Source organism: Conger conger, chromosome 12 (genome assembly GCF_963514075.1).
Source record: "Conger conger chromosome 12, fConCon1.1, whole genome shotgun sequence".
In the NCBI taxonomy this organism is placed as follows: Eukaryota; Metazoa; Chordata; class Actinopteri; order Anguilliformes; family Congridae; genus Conger; species Conger conger.
The window spans coordinates 8,737,480-8,761,547 of NC_083771.1; the positions used below are offsets into that span (position 1 = coordinate 8,737,480).

The 24,068-nt window shown below is 41.9% G+C and overlaps 3 protein-coding genes across 3 annotated transcripts; all 3 read right to left on the minus strand.

The window, feature by feature from the left end:
• Positions 1–363: 363 nt before the first annotated feature.
• LOC133141473 (proteinase-activated receptor 3-like) lies at positions 364–1,266 on the minus strand. Its single transcript, XM_061262045.1, has one exon. It carries the CDS (start codon positions 1,264–1,266, stop codon positions 364–366), a length of 903 nt encoding a protein of 300 aa, XP_061118029.1.
• A 10,144-nt stretch (positions 1,267–11,410) lies between these two features.
• Positions 11,411–13,990, minus strand: LOC133141474 (proteinase-activated receptor 3-like). Its single transcript, XM_061262046.1, has 3 exons — positions 13,944–13,990; positions 12,697–13,620; positions 11,411–11,438 (listed from the first exon to the last, which is right to left on the minus strand). The coding sequence occupies exons 1-3, from the start codon at positions 13,988–13,990 to the stop codon at positions 11,411–11,413; spliced, it is 999 nt and encodes a 332-aa protein (XP_061118030.1).
• Positions 13,991–21,995: 8,005 nt separating this feature from the next.
• Positions 21,996–22,901, minus strand: LOC133141475 (proteinase-activated receptor 3-like). Its single transcript, XM_061262047.1, has one exon. The coding sequence runs from the start codon at positions 22,899–22,901 to the stop codon at positions 21,996–21,998; it is 906 nt and encodes a 301-aa protein (XP_061118031.1).
• Between the last annotated feature and the right edge of the window lie 1,167 nt (positions 22,902–24,068).

The window sequence follows — 24,068 nt, forward strand, 5'->3', positions numbered from 1 at the left end:
TGTATAAAAAGGGATGTCATTCCTTCACAGATTACCTGATATGGCTGTAAATACCCTGAAATTAATTTAATGGTGACAGTCTGCACTTTAACATCATTATTCATTGTTTCATTTCAAATCCAATATGCTGGAGTACAGAGCAAAAATACGAGACATTTTGCCACCGTCCAAATACTTACAGACTGCACTGTATATTATAAGTGTTGCCTCTTACAGTTCTGGTCAATGTCCCTTTATTTGGACTCAGTACATGATTCAACTATGCAAATTAGATACAGCTTAATTACTAAGAAATGCTTCAATTCTATTACTGGAGAAGGAAAAATCCTGATGAGATAAATCACTACAAATCTACCAAAAAGTTCAGCTTGGATTGGTCGCGTTTCCTGAGCCTTGATCCTTGGGGCAGCAACAAAATACATCAGGAATTTTCTCCCGGGACAGGTAGAGAATGGGCTGAATGCTGCTGCTGATGTCCAAGAAGGCAAAGGCTATAGGGTAGACAAAACAGACAAACTCATCCTGGGAGAAACGCTCCTGGAAGGGAAAGAGTGCTACAGATGGGAAGTAGTTGAAGACGATGATGGCCAGGATAATGAGCACCATTTTGAAGGCCCTCTTCTTGACGGGGTGCATCTCATCTCGGCCGGGCCCCGACTGGCGCAGTGCGTGCAGGATGGCCACGTTGCAGAAGAGCATGAAGGCAAACGCTGACAGAAGCATGACGACAAAGGCCTTCTCAAAGTTGGGGATGTTGTCCACACATTTGGCCACTGCATAGGCTAGGGTGAACAGCCACACCACGGCAGTACACACCGTGCGGTGGCTTCGGTCCTTCAGCTCGGTGAAGGTGATGGGGTGCAGGACAGCCATGTAGCGGTCCAGGCAGATGCAGGAGAGGAACAGTGGCGAAGAGTCTTTGACCCCATAGAAGAAGCGCAGTACATACCAGGTGCTGCTGATGGTGAGGAAGACTTTGTTGGCAAATTCCAGGGGTGGAATGAGGCAGAAGAAGGTATCCAGGACAGCCAGGTGGAGGATGAAGATGTCAGAGGTGGAGGAGTCCCCCTTGTTCTTGTGCAGGAGCCACAGCACCATCAGGTTAGCAGGGATCCCCAGGAACAAGTTGATGAACTGCAGGATCAGATAAAAGATCAGGGCAGCAGGCATGTCTTTACATATTTCATATGGGGTAAGGTCACCAGCCCCAATGTTGCTGTTTGATGGCTTATGGATGTAGAGGATGGAGGAGTTGAAGATCTCCATCGAGTAAAACAGGGAGGAGATGGGGCTCCAACAGGATGCAGGTTGGGGGGCTTCTGTTCAGACAGAGAGAAAGGAGAGCATTCACAATAACATGAGAATAACAGGGTGGCATTCTGCATTAATACAGAACACACCCTCACAACACGTCTACTACCTTCCCAAGTCTGCTCACACCTGTCCTTCACTGGCTGCCTGTCACTGCTCAGATCAGGTTTAAAACCTTGGCACCTGTCTACCGGGCAGTGAATGGAACAGTCTTTAAACCCAATCTTTAATCCCTACACCCTGGCCAGAGCTCTTGGTTTTGCAGCCTTGAGATGACTGACACTCCCCTCTGTGCATGGTCACTTCACCCTCTAACAGTATCTGTCTGTATTGGCTCCCCAGTGGAGGAACAAACTGCCTAACATTGAATGAAGACCCACAGTTTGAAGGTTGGTAACATGTCCCCAACCTCCATTTCCAGTCTGTATTCGATTCAGCTTACAGTATTAGTATGGTTGTGGGTTATATCATTGTTTTTTTTTTGTATTGCTCCTCTGAGGGATTGGTATGCATTTAATCTGTTTAAGAATTTGTATTCCAGTTCTTGGTGATGCACATGGTTATACACATGTGCTTTCAGGATGCTTGCTGGTCTGGGAATGTTGTAAGCCAGGTCTGGTTCACTATTTCTGGTATAATTCAGGTGAATCACTTCTGTTTCTTTGTAAGGTGCTCTGGCTATATATGAATTACCTGCTGAATTCATGTGAGCAAAGCCTTCAGAACGTTTACTTTCTTCATTATGTTAAATGGAATCAACATCAAATATGTCTGTCCATGGAAAACTTGCATCAAATAAAGTTAGAATAAACTGACTATATGAGATTAGCTTTTAGATTAATAACCTTTTACAGATGAGAATTGAAGCTCATCAGTGATTAGATTGCATTCATTATTCAGCATGTCTCTCTACAGCATTCTTTGTGTTTCATACCATTTATTAAAGCATGGTGACCTGATCTTATTTCACTAAAACTGCAAACAGTGTAAAGCACTGTTTTATAGCACTATTAACAAAGAGGTATGCCTGCATCGATATACAATTGTTAAAATGATTTAAACTCAATGTGGCAATGGCTTATTTTGCACAAATGCACTTAATGTACAGAAATACACATTCAATATATTAACAGCCACAGAGGAAATTAATGAAAGTTGCTTTGACCAGAACAATGGATTGAGAGTGTTTGAGTTAATACTCCAAATTTGTGCATTAACAAAATAAAGAAAATATGCAACAGCCAGACGACATTCCCCAACACAAATGAAGAAATGAAGAATGATCTTACCAGTGCAGGTTGTGAAATTTGTCCTTAATTATCCGTGCTGTCTCAAGTAAGTCCTTCATGAACCCCTGTTTGGACTGTGTGAAGTGAAGCAGAGACTGGAATACAGAGATATAGGGAAACCCCATCACTGATACTTCAGCACTGCTGGGATCATGCCTCTGACCAATCAGAACAGTGGAGAAAGGGTGGGGTGCTTGGCACATTTCCAGCAGGGACCATGTCTCACCTCCAGTTTATTGTGGGGTGTGATGGCCACAGAACACAAACTCTTTGCATAAATCAGCACCTTAAATAGCCAACGTAGGTAAATGCTTATTTGGATGGCATAAGAAAATATATTAACATATTTTACCCTTAAACAAAATCAGCTGAAGAGAGCATTCATTTAGAAACGCATGTTGTGGCAGCCCATCAGTGTGTTCGCACCGATTGGTGGTGATGCAATCTGCCATTGGTGCTTGATGTAAATTTGCTGTAAACAACTGATGCAACAGTACACACTTCTGAAATTTGGTGTAACAATTTGAAACATGTTACATGATAGTGAATGTCAGTCTTGGTGTCGAGCAGCAGCACTGAAAATCAACCAGTCTCCTTTTTTGCCAAATTCATGTTTTAATCTCCAGTCCAGGGGGTCTAGATAAATTGGTTGTTAAGTTGGTTGTTTCTCTGGTTTCAGAATACTGACATCATATAACACATATTCATTCAGGTATAGAAAGATTACGGCAGCAGTAATTGGGTGATTCAAACAGTCATATTGCCATTTAAGTAATAATATGGCAAGTACTTGACACATTGCCTGTATCTACTTCTTTGTTGGATAACCAGAAGAAGAAGAGAATCGCAAAAGCTAGTTAATAATGGACTTAGTGTTCATCAACACTAAATCTGCATTGGACTATATTTACCTAATTTTATTAGGTTATTTGAAAATTAGTGCTTTTGCTTTGAATAGAGGTACACCTACACAATGTACAGTTTATGACACACTCAGCCAGTGTTACTGTTGATGTATAATCAGCCGTGGTGTAGCCCAGGGAGGAAGGGTTTCAGTTGGCTGGGAGTATCCTGAATGAAAGGTCAGTAACAAGCCTAGTGCTCAGAGCTTGAAACTCCTGTACCCCCTCCAGTATTCAGGACAATTTTACTAAAATATGTATTATTTAGGTCAGTGTAATGGTATAGACTATTTTCATAGGGCAGAGCTGTAGATTTTAAGCATTACATTACATTACATTATTGGCATCTTATCCAGAGCGACGTACAACAAAGTGCATACCCATAACCAGGGATAAGTGCGCTGAAAGACCCTAGAGGGGAGTACAATTTCAATTGCTACCCGTACAACAAAGATAAGGACCAGGGCCTATTTTTTTATTTTTTTATTTTTAACAACAAATAAACAAACAACAAAGCAAAAGTGACCAAACTTAACTATCCAAATACTAATTACCTAGCCAACTAAAAAATACCGAAACACAACGTAAATCACAAAGACAACAATTAAGGTTCACAACGGGGAGTTCGTTCCACCACCGTGGAGCCAGAACAGACAGTAGTCGTGAGCGTGAGGTGGAGGTTCGGAGAGGGGGAGGTACCAAGCGGCCTGTGGAGGCTGAACGAAGAGGTCTGGCAGGGGTGTAGGGTCTGATGATTTTTTTGTAGGTAAGCTGGGGAAGACCCCTTAATTGCTTGGAAGGCTAGCACCAATGTTTTGAATTTGATGCGAGCCATGACAGGCAGCCAGTGGAGGGAAGTAAGCAGGGGGGTGACGTGTGAGTATTTGGGAAGGTTGAAGACCAGACGAGCTGCTGCATTCTGGATAAATTGGAGGGGTCTGATGGCGGACGCTGGGAGGCCAGCCAAGAGGGAATTGCAGTAGTCCAGGCGGGACAGAACCATCGCTTGGACCAGGAGCTGGGTCGAGTAGGGGGTGAGAAAGGGGCGGATTCTCCGTATGTTGTATAGGAAGAACCTGCATGACCGGGTCACGGCCGCAGTGTTCTCGGAAAGGGACAGTCTGCTGTCCATCACCACGCCGAGGTTCCTTGCACTGGGTGATGGCGTGAGTGTGGTATCCCCGAGAGAAATGGAGAGATCCAGATGGGGAGAGGTCTTAGCAGGGATGAATATCATTTCAGTCTTACCTGGGTTGAGCTTTAGATGGTGGAGTGCATGGTGGAACCACAAATCATAGCTACCATCAACAGGACTCCTCAATTTTGGTTAGCTAAACATACCTAAACATAAAGGAATTCATCCGCTCAATCAAATTAAGAATCTAGACGTTTGCCCATTTGTAAGCTTGACAACCAATTTTTTCCCTCCCTTTATGGGTTTTGCATATACATGGGCCAAGTATATCAAAATATGAACTTAATATAATCACATCTTGTAGCCCCTGTCCCTCTAGCATGAAGAACCCACCATCTCCTTAACCGTCATGCCCTGCCCTGCCCTGTGCATCTGTGTACCATTGACTCTGAACAAAATGTAACAGCTTACAACATCTATGGGCATAATTCTTATAATTTGATGTCAAATCCATCTTGGCCAGAATCTCATTTTTTTCTTATTTAAATTACTTAGTTAGCCCTGCTGAAAAAAACAGCCCAAACTATATTTTCAAACATCTGGTAGAATTTTACAGGTAGAATTTCTTTCTGCAACTAATCCTAGTTTTTGACCCAGACCTACCAAACTTGACCTAGTAGGGGATTCCATTGCTTGTGCTTTTTGTGTTGAAATGTTTTTTCTTTGATACAGATTTTCAAATTTATATTTATATTACATCCCATTCATTAATGTCCACTGCAGCTGTCACATATGAAATTAGTAAAACAATATTAAAACGGGTAAGATTGTAAGGTGCCTCCGACCTATGAGCAGCCCACATAGTTTTTTTTTTTTTTGTGTAAGTTCATATTGACTGCCTTTAGCTGATTGCACTCGGGAGTGCCTGAATGAGTGGAACAGATCAGCACGGAGACAGAGTTCACTTTAGTATTGCCACCAACCAAACCAAAGTCCCTGAGGCAAGAAAGAGAAGACATAGTCGATACTAGTAATATGGTGAAAGAACAGTTGGAAGAAAAGAAGGGAGTTTTTTTTGTTTTGTTACGGTATTCTAGAATCAGCGCCTGGAAAAGTGATGGTAATCGGAGTTTCCTGCGGTTTGTCAGTTTTTTTGCCAAAACCTGGAATAAAATCGCCCGCAGCTGACAGATAGCAGACTGGTCATCCCTCTGCAAAGTTCACTTGAAGCTGGCGCCCTGATGGGAAACGTTGGGTGGCTCAACTGCGAACTAGTACACTCAAGAATGTGTTTAATTTGCGGCACACGCGCAGCATAGCTCTCAAGTTTTTAAAAACCCAAGGCACGTTTTATCCATCTGTTATTATGGTCCATGAAGTCCAGGCTTACCTTCAGTAATTACGTTCAGAGATGACTGAAAGGAAGAATTGGTTGAGAAATTCCACGAAAGCACCGCCTTCCAGTTATGCAAACGGAGCCGCAGTCAGGGTGAGTTATGCTGTTTTATTTACGCCCGCCGTGGTGTTTTAGAATAAAAGTTATTTTATAAGTCTATGCACCCGCTGTGATGTTCGATACGTTTTACGTCCATTGTATTAATGGCTCTTGTATCCTATGTGGACTTCAGTTGATGTTTTGGTTAAATACCGTGATGGATGCGTCCGCCGTGACACGTTTACTGCTCAGTAAAAGCACACAACGTTTGATCTACTGTAGCCTACTTGTGTCGCTGCTGGTTCATAGTAGAATGTGTGTAGCTGTCCTTCTTACTTGTATTGGTATTTAATCCTATGAAGAAGCTCGTTTTAGAAGCCCATGGTATTTAGATGTATTATGTTTCTTCAGCTGAGGCGCTCCTCATTTGTGCGGATGTCATTTACAGTAATGTGCACCTGTTTGATGCCGGCAATGCTCTGTATAATTATAATATTATAGTATAATTATGTTTTACCTAAAATGTTCTAAATATAAAACGGATCTATCTGCTGTGTATGCGTGGTTCTGACTTCTCGACTACCCATTGGGCTGTTAAATTGCAGAACTATATTGGCTGTAATCACAGTAGTTGAGCTGAACGATTGTGCTTGTACTTGATTGTGCTTGATTGCTCACAGATTTGCTAAACAGTTTCACAACTGCAATGATTTCATGATTTTTATGAATCCAGGGCTGCATGATCAAAAATGAGACATGCAATGCGCAAGGTGAGTGCAGCATGAAGGTCCAAAGCAGTCCGTGAAAAACCACTCCAAAATTTAGAGCTAAAGATGGTATTTTATTCCTGTTATTTCCCAGTGAGCAAAAGACAGAATGTCGAAGTCTAGAGGGCTGGAAAACTGGGATTGAGAGACGTTTTGTCACCAACTAATTTAACTAATTTCACTTTGATATAGCCTGGGTATCTAGCCAGGTCAAACCTAAGCTAAATTGGGGTTAAATTAGCTAGTTGGTCAAAATATCTCTCGAATCCACATTTCCAGCCCTCTTCTAGATCGGTCTAGTTTCCATCTTTTGCTCACTGTGTTACAGCTGTAGTTGGACATATTCAGTAGTATTCAGCTCCTTCTGGTTAATGGTATAACATTTGCAATGATGATTTCCTAGAATCACTAGTAGTTCTGTTTTTACCATCTTAACATTTCCTTGGTTTAAAACCAACAGAGACCAGTGAGGTAACAGCGTATGCATGTCTGTGGAAACTAAACATGAATTGTATTTTAATTATGATGGCTGCTGTCTTGATCAGGTCTCCCTGGAATAATAGGAGATCTCCTGGTTAAGTAAAGGCTAAAATAAATCGGTCTCCTAGGACTACAGTCCATTGACACAGCTGTGAGATCAGCCTCTGTCCCCCATGGTGTTTGTTGCCTGAGCCATCCTGAGAGACCACTCTGCTAAACCCCCCATCATGGACCTCTCAGAGCCCAGTAACACACCTGTGTACAGAGCCACCTGTGCAGCATGTGGAATATGGCAATAAAGACTAAAAGAAACCAAATCGGTGTTCAGTCAGCCTGCAGCCATAAAGACTAGCTTGGAAATGTGCTCTATAACCCTGCATCACCCAATCACAGGCTGAAGGCAATTAAACAAGGATGATGTCATCCTCCTAGTTTTTCCTCATGAATATTTGCCCCATGGGTGTTGGTTGGGGATGGATGTGTGTGGTGCAATGATTTGCCCTCTGGGGCAAGTAAGCAAAGGTTTAAGTATTACTGTGTGACATTTTCAGCCTTTCTAGAACTTCCAAACATTTAATTTTTTTTCCAAAGAAACAAATCATTAAATTGGAATGTGGCTCTCATGTATTTTCAATGAACCGCTGCTACCAGATGTGTGTATGTGGACATGATGTCAGATAAAGCTATCCTGCACACCCACACCAGGGATTATCAGTAATAAGATTTGCTGAAATGCATTCCCATTCAACTACACATGTTCAGTTTTATGAACCATGCATACGTGATAGATCTATATTCAGCAAGTGATAGATCTCAGGACTTGCCACAAACTGCTACTGTTGAAGGTAATAAGACCTTAAATTAGGTCTGACTAGCAGAAGAGTGGAGCTGGGGAAATGCACTGTGTTCCAAGGCATGTTGAACGACTGTTCTTTCAAAGGTAGTTGGTGGTAGTGAGCTCGAGTGTCATGTTTTGAAATACAACCAATTGACTTCTGGTTCTTGTATTTCCAATAAGGATTTTTATTGGTAGATGGGCACATCAAACAAGCAATGGTCCAATACGGGCAAACGGGAATGTCAGAGATAAGTCCAGGCAAAGGTTTGTGACCGGGGGAAACGGACACAGAGGGGATAATCCAAACATAGCCGATAGGGCAGGTGAGAGTTTGTTAACAGGAGTCAGAATCAGACAGAAGCATAATCCAGGAATGTGGTTGGGGGTCACAAAACCGGTTGGTACAGGAACAGAGCAGACAGAGAAAAGGCTGAAGAGAATGTCAGGAGCACATTACAATCTGGCAACAACTAACTAACAAAACAGACAGGTTTAAATAGACGGATAACGGGGGAAATGATAATCAGGTGTGCACGATAATCAGGAAATGAAGACAGGTAAAACATATTAATGAAAAAGAATGAACACAGGGGAAACACCAGGCAGCATAAGGTATTTTCTAGTACCTGGTTCATACGCTCAGTTTTACCATTGGTCTGTGGATGGAACCCAGAAGACAGCTGTGCCTTCACTCCAATGAGCAAGCGGAAGACCGTCTAGAATCGATTCGAGAACTGTGACCCCTGGTCCGTGGTAACATTACATTATTGGCATTTGGCAGACGCTCTTATCCAGAGTGACGTACAGTTGATTAGACTTAGCAGGAGACAATCCTCCCCTGGAGCAATGCAAGGTTAAGGGCCTTGGATCTTATTGTGGCTACACAGGGGATTCAAACCACCGACCTTGCATTTCCCAGTCATTTACCTTAACCACTACGCTACAGGCCGCCCCAACATCAGGGGCAGGCCGTGCAGACATGGAAAAAGAGACGTTCAGATGTCTCTTTAGATGAGGGTAGCTTGAGGAGCACCACAAAGTGGAAAATCTGTTGCCGACAGTTAGGACCACAGACATGCCTTTAGAGACCGCTAACCCGGTGACGAAGTCCAGGGCGACATGTGACCAGAGACGATGCATGACAGATAGTGGCTGGAGTAGCTCCTGAGGTCACTGACTGCTGGTGTTCCCCTGTGCACACAAAGATCCAATTGGGTAGTGGCAAACAGGGTACCAGGAGGCAGGATAGTGGCTAGACCTTCGTCGGCCTTGGGTGGTGAGTATAATTAATAGGAGAGTGCATCCGGTTTGATGTTCTTGGAACCGGGTCGGTAGGTGAGACAGAAGTTGAAGCGGATGAAGAAGAAGGACAAGCAGGTTTGGCATGGGTTGAGTCTTTTGGCAGATTTCAGGTACTCCAAGTTGCAGTGGTCCACCCTACGAATGGGACAGGGGTACCTTCCAGCAGGTGGCGCCATTTGAAGGCCAACTTGATGGTGAGTTCATGGTCGCCAATGCAGTAATTTCTCTCTGTAGCAGTGAGGCAGCGAGAGAAGACAGCGCAGGGATGCATCTTATTATCAGGAGCTCTTTGGGAGAGTACTGATCTGACACTGTTGTTGGAGGCGTCCACCTCAAGGGTGAACTGCTACTCTGGATCGGGCATGGTCGGGACAGAAGCAGAGGAGGAGCACTTCTTGAGCCCTAGGAAAGCCTCTTGAGGTTCAAGGGACCAGTGGAAGCTGGTCTTACTGGATGTGAGGGCTGTGAGCGGGGTGGTGACAGCTGTAGTTCCTTATGAATCGCCGGTAAAAGTTGGCAACGCCCAGGAACCTCTGCAGCTCCTTGCGGTTGGTAGGAGTGGGCCGACTGATGACAGCCATGGTCTTTTCTGGGTCCGTCCCTAGTTGGCCTCAGGAAACTATGAAGCCGAGAAACTGGACCGTAGAGCGATTAAAATCACATTTCTCTGCCTTGACAAACAAACGATTTTCAAGCAGGCTTTGCAAGACTAGGTGGACATGGCATACATGATCTTCCAGAGAGGCAGAGAAAATCAGAATGTCATCCAGGTAGACGTACACAAGCTTGGAGATTATGCATTTACACTTGTGTTCAATGTGGTCACAATGAGTCCCTGACCACCTCCAGAGGTGGTGTGGGCTATTGGTTCACAATCTGTCCTCGATGTGTCTTGGGTGCATTTTTATTTTTATGTGCAATCCAATCACATGAGAGAGGTGTAATGACCACAAGAGGGCACCAGATGCCAAGCACTTGTTTCACATTTGAACAACTGACTTTTTTTATTGAGTAACCAAATGGAGGGGGAGGTGAGGTGAAAGTGAAACAAAGTGAGAAGTAAAACAGTAGTGAAATTTCATTGGAAAACATTCCATCAACAGAGTAATCAAAAAGATAAAGAAATGGAAGGCCTTTGAGTTTAGCCATACTGCTGTGTCCTCACCCATTGGTGGTGGTTGAGGTGAGTTTTCCCCTCATCACTATAAAGCGCTTTGAGTTGCAGGCTGGTGAGTAAAGCGCTATATAAATACAGTAATTACCCTTGCCCAGGAATTAATGTTTTCAGTTCACGAAGCAGCAAGCTGATTTTACTTTACAGAGGGAGATATTCAGTAGGGAAACTAGCCATGCATATACCGCCTAAAAAGTCATTTCCAGCAGGCCTTAAAATGCTCCAGAAGCGGATGATGGTTACAAAACAAATGTCTAAATGACACAATTAATTTTAATTATTATATAGATTTTATTTTTTATTTTTTTCATTTTCTGTGTGTTGGTAGATAATCCTTAGAGCTCCATAACTTTTATAGATTTTATCTAGTGGTAATTCTGTAAGCAGAATTAATTTATCCAAAAACATATTTGCTTTCCTTTTGGAAATTTGGCCCTAGAAAATGCACTTTCTTTCACTGGGGACAAATTTCGGGTGATCATATCCCCGAAAGTAAAGCTATTGTTTGTGTTATTTTATTTGTAAATGAGAGACATCTGAGAGCACTTTCACACTGAGTAAAGAAAGCTCTTTTTAGCTGAAATATGGTCCTTTATATATCTGTCATTTTGCCTTTATTGAGGATATATTCCATTACAGAATATTGACCTCATTTAACAGAAACATGATTAAGTTTCCATGTGGCTTTCCACAGAAATATCAGCAGCAAGAAATGCAAATTTGATTGAGATTTACTTAATGATGACATTCACCTCTACACTTTCTCATTTAAAAAAACTATAATGGGTGGGTAATTTGAATTTGGAGATATCACCCCCATACCAACCTCTCATACTAGGCCAATGGGGGCATTGAGCGAGTTAACAGACAGTCACTCGGTATGTTCTCAAGTTAATATGGGCAGGAATGCCTGTTACACACGTACACATTCTGTCACACATTGATTCCGCACTGTTATCCTGCAGTAGTAGAATGCATTCCTTCCTTCACCAATGTTAAACCCTTGCAATTTGCATCACTATAGCAAAGTGCCATTTTCTTTGCTATTTTCTTTGAAAGGGAGCTGGGTTTTCTGCTTAGGTTTTCTAAAATTAGAAAATTAGATGTCCTGCTTATGGCCACACCCAGGTTGGAGGATCAAAAAGGCAACCTTCCGACTGCCAGACGACTGCTCTTGCCTCCTGAGCTAATGTTACCTGCCTGTAAAGAAATAATAATAACCATGTAGTAATTATAGTATATTATAGTGCTTATATAAACTGTTTTGTAGGATTGAGAAGTATCAAGATCTAATCCTGTTTACATAAGTACAACATCTGCTTAGCCTTGTGACTCCTGTGATGAATCCACAACTAGATTTGACATTTTTACAATGAATGAAACTGGTTTGATTAAAGTGTATTTATTAGCATTTTTTTTCATGTACTTAAGGCATGGAAGGTAAACATTATCTTACAGTACACTTCATGTTTACCTGCTAGGATAAGCTGTTTCCAAGGGTATGTCAGCATATGCTATTCCTTATCCCCATTCACTGAAATTCTGTCATCTGTAATACATACACAACTACCTCTCACAACTTCAGCCTGTCTACAATGGAAAGAATTATGTAGAATTAAAAATTTAAAGTGCCTTAAAGTGCAAAAGCTTAACCTACATAACAATGGAGTGACGGGATTATTCAACTTTTAGACAACTTGTTTTTATATGGCAGTGGTTCCAAACCTGGTGTTTGGCACCCCACTGGAGGCGCTCCGTAAGATGCTCTGGGCATCTTTCCAGAACTTTTTAGAAATCCAAGAAAATAAACAAAGTAATCAAGTTCACAAACAAATCCAAATCAAGTTAATGCTCTTGTATTTGAGGATTTATAAATGTTGGCTCTTAAAATATCAATCAATGTCCTTTTATTTGGACTCTTTAAAAAATAGATACCGTTATTTGTAATGAAGCGCTTTCAATTCCATAAATTATTTTATATAACTGCAATTCTACACACTATAAATTTGTATCAAGTAGTTCAGTGTGGTTTGGTGGTGCTCCCCGGGCCTCGATCCTTAGGGCAGCAGCAAAATACACTGGGAATCTTCTCCCGGGAGAGGTAGAGAACGGGCTGAATGCTGCTGCTGACGTCCATGAAGCCAAAGGCCACAGGGTGGACATAGCAGTCAAACTCGTCTGGGGAGAAGTACTCTTGAAAGGGGAAAAGTGCAACAGGAGGAAAATAGTTGAAGATGATGATGGCCAGGATGATGGACACCATTTTGAAGGCCCTTTTCTTGACAGGGTGCATCTCGTCACGGGCAGGGCCCGACTGCCGCAGTGCATGCAGGATGGACACATTGCAGAAGAGCATGAAGGCAAAAGCTGCCACGAGCATGACGACGAAGGCCTTCTCGAAGTTGGGGATGTTGCCCACACACTTGGCTGCAGCATAGGCCAGGATGACCAGCCACACCACAGCAACGCACACCATGCGGTGGCTTCGGTCCTTCAGCTCGGTGAAGGTGATGGGGTGCAGGACGGCCATGTAGCGGTCCAGACAGATGCAGGAGAGGAACAGTGGCGAAGAGTCTTTGACCCCATAGAAGAAGCGCAGTACATACCAGGTGCTGCTGGTGGTGAGGAAGACTATGCTGGCCAGCTGTAGTGGTGGGATGAGGCAGAAGAAGGTATCCAGGATGGCCAGGTGGAGGATGAAGATGTCAGAGGTAGAGGTAGAGTCCCCCTTGTTCTTGTGCAGGAGCCACAGCACCATCAGGTTAGCGGGGATCCCCAAGAACAGGTTGATGAACTGCAGAGTCATATGAAAGATCAGGACCTCGGGCATGTCCTTACATCCCTCATACACAGTAATGGCACCACCCTCAATATTACTGTTTGATGGCTTTTGGATGTAGAGGATGGAGGAGTTGAAGTTGAAGATCTCCATGGGGGTTAAACAGGCAGGAGATGGGGCTTCAACAGGATGCAGGTTGGGGGGGTTTCTGCTCAGACAGAGAGAAAGAAGAGCATTCACAATAACAGGGCTGCATTCTGCATTAATACAAAACACATCACTGCTGACATCAGGTTTAAAACCTTGGTAGCAGCACACAGCGCAGTGAACATCTTCACCTTTCCTTCAACCACCCAATCTTCAATCCCAACACCCCGGCCAGAGTTCTTGGTTCTACAGCCTGACATGACTGACCACTCCCCTCACTGCATGGTCACTTCATTCTGACACAATGTCAATGCCCCCCCCAGAAGTGGAACATACTGCCCAAAGTGGTCAGGACAGCAGAATTCTTGGCCATTTTGGACAGACCTTGGACAGACTTGTTCAGTCTGCATCTCATCCTCATCCCCTAGCATTTCCACCTTTTGTATTACAAAATTCAGGTTATGGTATTTTCATTGTTTTAGGTGATATGATTATGGATTTTATGTTTCTCCAACAAGACTACACCTCCATCCGACCCAGACAAGACTCCACCTTAATTGATGGATTAGTATGGTATGAATTCAATCAGTATCAGAATGGTATTCAGCTTCTTGTATAGCATTGCTTTTATGTCAGATCTGGGAATGTTGTTTGCCTGGTCTCACACTATTGCTGGTATGAATGCTTTTCTGAATGAATTAATCTGTTTCTCCTACATTGTAAGCTGCTCTAGCTATATGAACACCTGCTGAATCGATGCAAAACACTTCAAGATATTGTTTTTCTGTTAATTGGAGTTAACCTGCACATAAGCCTGTCCATAGAAATCTCACATCCAAGTTCAAATAAAGTGATTCATGTGAAACCTAATCTCATGTAATTACTTTTCACAGATGAGAATCTTAATTGGTTAGATTGCAGTAATTATTTTGGCATGCCTCTCTACAGCACTCTTTGTGTTTCACAGCATTTATTAAAGTCCCGTGGTGACCTACCCTCCTGACCTTATTTCACTGAAACTAAAAACAGTGTAACGCAATATGTTCCAGCAGCACTTACAAGGAGATATGGCTACATAAATATGGAATTTGTATGGTTTCAAACTGTTACAATTTGGCTGTGGCTCATTCTGAACAAATACATATTCAATGTATTAACATCCACAGGGAATGTAGAACAATGCATTGTAAGTAAAATAGAAATTATGCAAAAGGGAGACATTCCCCTAAAAAAAGGACATTTAGAATAATCTTACCAGTGCAGATGGTGCAATTTGTCCTTAATTATCCGTGCTGTCTCAGGTAAGTCCTGCATGAACCCCTGTCTGGACTGTGTGAAGTGAAGCAGAGACTGGAATACAGAGATATAGGGAAACCCCATCACTGATACTTCAGCACTGCTGGGATCATGCCTCTGGCCAATCAGAACAGTGGAGAAAGGGTGGGGTGCTTGGCACATTTCCAACAGGGGCCATGTCTCACCTCCAGTTTACCGAGGAGTGTGATGGCTACAGACCATAAAAGCTTTGCATAAAAGAACAGCAATACTTTTTTGCAAAGGATGGCAAAGGAAAATCCTATTAAAAAGAAATAAATATAAAACATTTGATCCTTGAGCAGAAGAGGGTATTTGTTTGGAAAGTGTATTGTGGCAGCCCGTCAGCATTCACACCGATTGGCCGTGATGCAATGTGCCATTGGTGCTTGATGTAAATTTGCTGTAAACAAGTGATGCAACAGTACACAGGTACACTTCTGAAATTTGGTGTAACAAAGCGAAACGTGTTACATGTGGGTGACAGTGATTTTCAGTCTTCAGCAGCAGCACTGAAAAACAACCAGTCTCCTTTTTTTGTGAAATTTCTGTGCTTTCAATATACCTCCAGTCCAGAGGGCCTTGGGAAATTGGTCATTAAGGCCTCTGGTTTCAGAACACTGATAATAGACTGACCATATAATGGTCTATTCGGTGAATTGCAGAAGGATTATGGCAGCAATAATCGGGTGATTCAAACAGTCATATCAGAATAGGAAATAATGACACTTGACACATTGCCTTTCTACTCTTTATTAGAATACTGTAAAAAGAAAGTAATTGAAAAATGGATTTAGGGTTTGCATAAATCCATTGATATACTAAAAATATTTATAAATATAATAAATGAGGACACTCCCTTCAGATGAACTGTTCAGCTGTTTCACAGCTTTCTCTGTAAGGTTCAAATTTTCATATATCCTAGCCGTGTTCTAGTCAGTTAGGAACCTTTCACTTTTCAACTTAATGTAGCCGTGAAAACAGCTGAACCTGAAAACCTAGACTGTATTTCACTGACTTTTCACTGCAAAAAATGTTTCACTGTGCAACATATTTTACAGCATTTTAGGTAGGTTATTCGCATATCATTGAAATGTTTTAGGTCAATCGGAATGGTTGAAAGCGGTCAGAATGAATCCAAGATGGGTCCTGGAAGAAACAAGGTCCACTACGAATACAGTCTCTACCACTGTTTCTCCCCGACTTTAGATTTCATTTTCACCCTGGATTTGGACTCATCATCCCGCATTGTAGAAGATATTAATGTTTATGATCACGATTGCATTACCTTTAGTACTGCTCTCCAAGCCATCAAAAATCATTGGACATGCCAAGTACCGCACCTTTAATGAACATAGTTCCTCTAAATTTTGCAATTTGTTTTTTGATTTTAGCAGTTATCTGGCAGATCCCTCTCGTACCATGACCTAGTATGCAGTTTTAATAATATTTTCAATATTTTATTATAGCACCTCAGGCTAAATCTTACACTATCCCCTCTGCTTGGATAAATGTCAACATTTGCTGCTGTAAAAGGGAATACAGAAAAGATTAATGCAGGTGGAACCCAGGCTTGAGGTCCACTATCTGTATTTGAAGGAACTTCACAATAATACAGTTCAAGCTGCATCTCTACTAATAAGTATAATCCCCAATTTCTATTTTGCGTATGTGGATCACTTTGTAAACCCAGTTCTTCCCTCAGGGTGTGCTTTACAGTGGTTGTCTTCCTACTTGTTTACTAGGAAATTATTTGTGTCAATTAAACTATTATACTTCCTCCCATTCCAATAAGTGTACCTCAAGGTTCAATTCTGGGACCAATTTTATTTTCACTATGTATGCTTCCTTTTGGCCATATCATTCATCAGCATGGCATCCACTACCACTGGAAAGAAAGGCTACCGTTTTTATTTATTTATTTATTTTTTATAAAAATTCTTGACACTTCGAAAGACACAGGCTTTACCAGGGTAAACCACAGCAAATGCAACACATTTCAGCTAAAACATTTGGATAGACAGTGAACTGCCCTTGTACCCATGCCATTGAAGCTTTGCAGAGCTGACCACATTTCAATGTAATTTGACTGCCATATCATACAAAAGTGTGTTGCACACCTAAATGCTTTTTATTCTCCATATCGATGCCTGCTGAGGATTGTGAGTGGCCCTTACTGTACGTTAGTGACACGTAACTCAGTCAGAACGGAGGCGGGGTGATTCGGGGGTGAATTGGGACGGGGCGATTGGGTGCGCGGTAAATTGCTCAGTTGCGTCGAGCTGATTCGGGAGTTGAGCGTATGGAGTGGAACAAGTTCACTTTGGTATTGCCACCAACCAAACTGGCAGGTCCTGGGCCAAGCAAGAGCATTGTCATCAGTGGTGAAATAAACTGTTGGAATAAAAGGTTTCAGAAATTTGTGGGTATTCTAGAATCAGCAACCGGGGGAAATGGACGTTAACCGGAGTTTCCGTGATTTGTCAGTTTCTCGGAATATTTGAGAATAAAATCACCAAAACGACGGGAAACGGACCAAAATCACCAAAACGACGACAAAAAGCAAACCGCGTGCGTGCGGCACAGACGGAAATTCACCTCGCCTCATCTAGCGGCATAAACGCGAGGCTCACATTATACAGTTGTGTAGACGCAAGACCAGACTTATCCAGCGATAAACGCAGGACTCACACTATCCTTGTAGCCAAATGAAGACGAGGCTCTACGAAACAGGTTCAGAGATGAGTGGGAGGATACAGTTGGAAGATTCCTTCCAGAAAAGCGCCGCATTCAGCCACAGAAGAAGTCTCGAGGTGAGTTGAAATGTTTTATTTGGACCCGCAGTGGTGTTTTGACTAACAGTATTTTTTTTAGGTTAATCGTGCGTGTGTGTGTTCGTAACATACTGTTTTGTATTGATCACTTGTTTTGATCATGGCATTTAATAATATGGGGAGTTTTGGCAGGCAAACAATGGAGATGAAAAGTTACAGTCGATTAAAATATTGAAATATTAATCATCACCCTTGCTCCCACGTTTATTTAGCGGTTTTCCAAAGCGCTCCTCACAGATGTACTTAATGCGCATATGTTCATGATGCCGACCATGATCTGTACAGTTCTATGTAACTTAAAAATGTAGTTCTTATATGTAAAATGTTGTTCCTGCTGTTTTCGCGTGCTTCTGACTTCTGGAACAACAACCGGGCTGTTAAATTGCTGGATTATGTTGGCAGATTATAATTGTGGGTTTAAATCACAGTTTATTGGGTGAACTGGTTGATGTACTTTACCAGTCCCATGAGGTCTACGGCCATTTAATTGTGCTTATATTTAAACTATTTATATACTAAACAGTTTGACTGCTAGAATTTGATCATGAATACAGGGCTGGATGTTTACAAATGAGACATGTAAGATAATTTGCGAGGCTAGCGTGCTCAGAAGGTGGAAATTTAGAGCCAAATGTGGCACTTTATTATTGTTATTTACAGCAATAGTGGGACATAATTTACAGATGGGGAAAGAAGGAGAGTGGAAGGAGTGTGTAAATGAGTGTGTGACGACCCCCCTGTTCCCTTCTCTGTTCTGCTCTGCTGACCTGCTACTGTTGCTTTAAGCACACCTGTCCATAGAGGCAGGTGCCTCTAAATTACCTGTTTGAACTGTTCTTCGCCAAACCAATTGTCTTTGGTGTTGCTCAGAGTCAAATTGAAGAGGCAAGTTTCCCTCAGTAAAATACCTCTGTACAGTAGTAACAACTAAAGGAGATCAAATCAGCGTTCAGCCTGCAGCCATAAAGACCAGCTTGGAAATGTGCTCTATAACCCTGCATCACCCAATCACAGGCTGAAGGCAATTACACAAGGATCCTCCTATTTGTTCCTCATGAATGTTTGCCCCATGGGTGGATGTGTACAGTACAGTGATTTACCATCTGGCGCAAGAAAACAAAGGTTTGAATATTACCATAACATTTCCAGCCTTTCTAGAACTTTCAAAACATTACCTTTTTTTCATGCTGGAAATCAGGGTCAGGGTCCAGCAGAGTAGCAGAACAGTAGAGCTGGGGAAATGCATCATGTTCTAAGGCTTGTTGCAGGATTGTTCTTGAAAAGCAGTTGGCAATAGTGAGCTCAGGTGTCTCTTAGTGTCCTTGGTACACTTTAAACATAATGGCCACACGATGGCACTAGACTCCTAGCTTCACATCTGAATCACTGACTAACTTTATTTAGAAACCAAAGGGCTTACTGAAGTGAAACTTCAGTGGAAAACATTGGTCCAACAGAATAAGTCAAAAATATAAAAATTGCAAGATGGTTACCGCCACTGGCCAGGAATATATATATTATTTTTCAGATCTTTTCAGGTTTTTACTTCACTGGGGAGAATGTTTAAACACAGGAATGTGAGCTGTTTAGGTGCTGTTTTGAAAGCTGGACGTGTTTGCAGGTTAGACTGGCTGGAGGTGTGGAGGTTTGGACATTTTTCCAAAATCATGAAGTTATGGAAAGTCATAAACTGACATGTGGCTTCATTACAAGATGTATGATGAAGAGGAACAACATCAAAACTGCTTTCCATGGCTTCAAATAGGGCTTAGGTGGTGAGTGCATGACTGTGACTGGGAGGTTGTTCCACCACTAGAAAGCAAGGGTAGAGAAGCTCCACAGGACGAGCAAGAGTCACTTGCATCGATGACAGAAAGTGCAAGTCGCAGTTCACATGTAGGGTTCATTTATTATTGTTTCGTTTTTTTTCCATCCTTTATTTAACTAGGGGAGGTTTATTGAGAAAATGGCAGAAATAGCGTATTACATTACTGGCATTTGGCAGACGCTCTTATCCAGAGCAACATACAGTTGATTAGACTAAGCAGGAGACAATCCTCCCCTGGAGCAATGCAAGGTTAAGGGCCTTGCTCAAGGGCCCAACGGCTGTGCGGATCTTATTGTGGCTACACCGGGATTAGAACCACCAATCTTGTGGGTCCCAGTCATTTACCTTAACCACTACACTACAGGCCGTCCTAGCAGTAGGGGAGAGCGAGCGAGAGAACTGGGGTAAAGCCCTAGGAGCTGTCCAGCTGGCCTTGCTCAAGAGCCCGGCAGCAGAGAATTATATCCTGTAGGTAGGAAGCGGCTATCAGGACACTGAAATCTGACCCTATCAGCAGCTGACAGCCAGTGGTAGCTGTACAGTGCAGGCTGGTCAACTTGCATGAAGAATAGTCACAACTTAGAAATGAACATTTTTGGAATTCTCCCAATGGATTCACTTTGCCCTGAGCCCAGTACCAATATAGTCACCACATCATGAACCCAGTGTATGCTGAACGCCACACCCAGAAATGGAAGACTCATTTAGAGGCCTTGGAAATTAATCGGCTGAATGAATAATTCTGAGGATGGTGAAAACAGCAGAGGGCATTTTCAGTGACTTGACTACATTTTATGTATCGGTGAGCATCAAAATACATTTTTAAAATATTTTATTCTTCAGTCCACTGATAAATAAGGAGTAACGTAGGCCTGCTTTTGAATAATACATAATACAAGGCATGTGAAATTGTGTTTTGATATATTGATGGGGGTTGAGTATTTGACAAAAACTTCAACCAGTGGTCCTCAATCAATATTTTATGAGGGGGGGGGCACCTTTTCCAGGAGCATTTCAGATCATTTTCTAAGGATCATGTGACAACTATGGCCTCAAATTACATTACATTAATGGCATTTTGGCAGACGCTCTTATCCAGCGACGTAGAGTTGATCAGACTAAGCAGGCGATAATCCTCCCCTGAAGCAATGTGGGGTTAAGGGCCTCAAATTCAAATCCAGCCCTGTTTTTTCTTTCTCCCGGGTGATTGGCCAGACTCCCAGGTGCTGTAACTGCTGGGTCTCAGGGAGTTGCTGATCCCTGCAAAAAAAAAAGCATTTGGCTGTTGTCCGAGAAAGCACATATATTTTGGATGGCATCTTTTGATCTAGTACAGTCAATTACATAGCCCTCATCTACACATGTTTTTTTGGGCTATTTGTTATAATAATGAATGTGGTGTGCAACACAGTACAGCGACATTGTAAGGAATTAGTCATACAAAACTAATGTGATGCTACGTCAGATAAGTAAGGATATCTCAGCAATTACTCAAATATCCAAGAGTGAATTTTCTGGAGATGGAAATTGAAAATTTTATTCATTTAAAAATATTTAAAAATAATTTTTTGCCCATCAATCTGTTACCTTTCATTTTGGGGTGAACATATTATGTACAGTGGGTTCCGTAATTTTAAGATTATAAATGTGGTTAGGTGTTCTAAAATGATAAAATCCAATCACGCATAAATAATACTGACCATGTAATAATAATGTAATGGTATGTACAGTTATTGAAAACAGTTTTGTAGGCTGGAGAAGTGTCAATAACTAACAATTTATGTAAGTATTACATTGGCTTAACCATGGGGCTCCAGTGATGAATCCAGAAATAGGCAAAGGCAATTTGTCATGTATACCATGAATAAAGGTACAGGTTTGAATAAAACATATTTATTATGCATTTTGTCATTAATTTAACATGGACACATGGACAGTAAGCATAATATTACAGTATATTACATGTTTACCTGCTTAATTCCTTGTTTCCTAAGATAAGATGGTTTCTAAAGGTGTGCCATACTGTACTGCCTCATCCCCATTCACCGATTAAACAGAGTAATCGAATATATACACAACTGCCTTTCACATCTACTTGAGTTTAAGAGTTAAACGACCTTTCTTGCTGTTCTAAATATCTTTTTCTAAATATCCGACTAAATTCAAAATGGATATGTTGAAAACTTTAGACTGTGTACAGTAGTTCTTACTAAAAGGCTGTTCAAGTATTATTACTGAGAATTATATATATATATACATATATAATAATTATACATTATATGTATAGACATTAAATATATCTAATGGATTAAGTTTCAGTCAGTGTCCCTTTAATTGGATTCAATACATGATGCATATTCATTTATTTAAAATTATATAGAATACAATACAAATAACTGCTTCAGTTCCATTCCAAAAATGAATATAACTGTAAATCTACACCATTTTAGCTAATAAATTTCAGTGAGGATCATTGGAGCTTCCTGAGTTTTGATCCTTAGGGCAGCAGCAAAGGACATTGGGAATTTCCCGGGAGAGGTAGAGAACGGGCTGAATGCTGCTGCTGATGTCCATGAAGCCAAAGGCTATCGGGTGGACATAACAGTAGAACTCATCATGGGAGAAGTACTCCTGAAAGGGGAACAGGGCTACAGGGGGGAAGTAGTTGAAGACGATGAGGGCCAGGATAATGAACACTATTTTGAAGGCCCTCTTCTTGACAGGGTGCATCTCATCACGGCCAGGGCCTGACTGCCGCAGTGCGTGCAGGATGGACACGTTGCAGAAGAGCATGAAGGCAAAAGCTGCAAGGATCAAGACGGTGAAGACCTTCTCGAAGTTGGGGATGTTGCCCACGCATTTGGCTGCAGCGTAAATCAGGGTGACCAGCCACACCACGGCAATGCACACTGTGCGGTGGCTTCGGTCCTTCAGCTCGGTGAAGGTGATGGGGTGCAGGACAGCCATGTAGCGGTCCAGGCAGATGCAGGAGAGGAAGAGTGGAGAAGAGTCTTTCACCCCGTAGAAGAAGCGCAGTACATACCAGGTGGTGTCAGTGGTGAGGAAGACTATGTTTGCAAATTCCAGGGGTGGGATGAGGCAGAAGAAGGTATCCAGGATGGCCAGGTGGAGGATGAAGATGTCGGAGCTTGATGAGTCCCCCTTGTTCTTGTGCAGGAGCCACAGCACCATCAGGTTAGCAGGGATCCCCAGGAACATGTTGATGAACTGCAGGATCAGATAAAAGATCAAGACCTCGGGCATGTCCTTACATCCTTCGTACACGGTAATGTCACCGCCCCCAACGCTGATGTTTGATGGCTTATGGATGTAGAGGATGGTGGAGTTGAAGTTGAAGACCTCCATGGGGGTTAATCAGGCAGGAGATGGGGCTTCAACAGGGTTTCCTGCTCAGACAGAGAGAAAAGAAAGCATTCACAATAACATGAGGCATAACAGGGCTGCATTCTGCATTAATGCAAAAAACATCCTCACAACATGTCTGCTACCACCCCAAGTGTGTTCACATCACCCCTTCCTCCACTGGCTGCCTGTCACTGCTCACATCAGGTTTAAAACCTTTTATAGTATATTGTAAATCTTGCTAATCCACCCCCACCCCATGCTATTTCCGCCTTTTGTATTAATTTGTATTAATTTCATGATGAAATTGCACTAATGCTTTAGTGAATGTGAGCCAGGTCTGGCACTATTGTTTAATGTAATATTATGTGACATGGAAATGGTGCAAGCATCCTATCAAACCCTTCAAAAACAGAGAAATAGTAACTATATTGTTTTCATCATTGAGGTGTGTTAAGTGAAATAAACCAGCAGATATGTCTATCCATGGAAAACTTAAACTCTTATTTAAACCTAGATTATTATTTCAATCAATTTTAAATAGAATGATATTTAAAGCTTTTAGATATGAGAATTTTCAGTGAAGCTCACCACTGATGTTGTGATTAGATGGCATCAGTTATAAGGCATGTCTCTGATGCTAAAGCTCCTATGGCGACCTTCCCTCCTAACCTTACTTCACTCAAACTGCCAACAATACGAGTAAATATATTGTGCTGTTTACAAGGAGATATGCATACATAGATATATAGACATACATAGATATAATTGTCAAAAAGCTTTTATATGGTTACAATGTGGCAGTGCACAAATGCACATTCAATGTATTAGCAAGTAGGCAAAATTAACTAAAGCTGCTTGCGTAGTCTTGAAAAATACATTGACAGTGTTTGAGTTAATAGTCCATATTTCTTCGCATCGACAAACATAATGAAATACAAATTATTCCAAATGGAGACCACGGTCCCCTAAACAAAGGAAGTTTAGAATAATCTTACTTGTGCAGGTGGTGCAAGTTGTCCTTAATAACCTCAGTGCTGCTGTGATCCCTACTTTCTCAGGTAAGTCCTGCATGAACCCCTGTTTGGACTGTGTGAAGTGAAGCAGAGACTGGAATACAGAGATATAGGGAAACCCCATCACTGATACTTCAGCACTGCTGGGATCATG

What these genes read in the sequence shown, in the direction of transcription:
- LOC133141474 (XM_061262046.1), bottom strand. Translation starts at nt 13,990, where the DNA reads ATGCTAGGGGATGAGGATGAGATGCAGACTGAACAAGTCTGTCCAAG. An exon ending in ACTGAACAAGTCTGTCCAAG is followed by an intron (nt 13,621 to 13,943) that starts GTCTGTCCAAAA and finishes CTGTCTGAGCAG; the next exon opens with AAACCCCCCCAACCTGCATC. An exon ending in CCCAGTGTATTTTGCTGCTG is followed by an intron (nt 11,439 to 12,696) that starts CCCTAAGGATCG and finishes GGGGTGATATCT; the next exon opens with CCAAATTCAAATTACCCACC.
- LOC133141473 (XM_061262045.1), bottom strand. Translation starts at nt 1,266, where the DNA reads ATGGAGATCTTCAACTCCTCCATCCTCTACATCCATAAGCCATCAAAC.
- LOC133141475 (XM_061262047.1), bottom strand. Translation starts at nt 22,901, where the DNA reads ATGGAGGTCTTCAACTTCAACTCCACCATCCTCTACATCCATAAGCCA.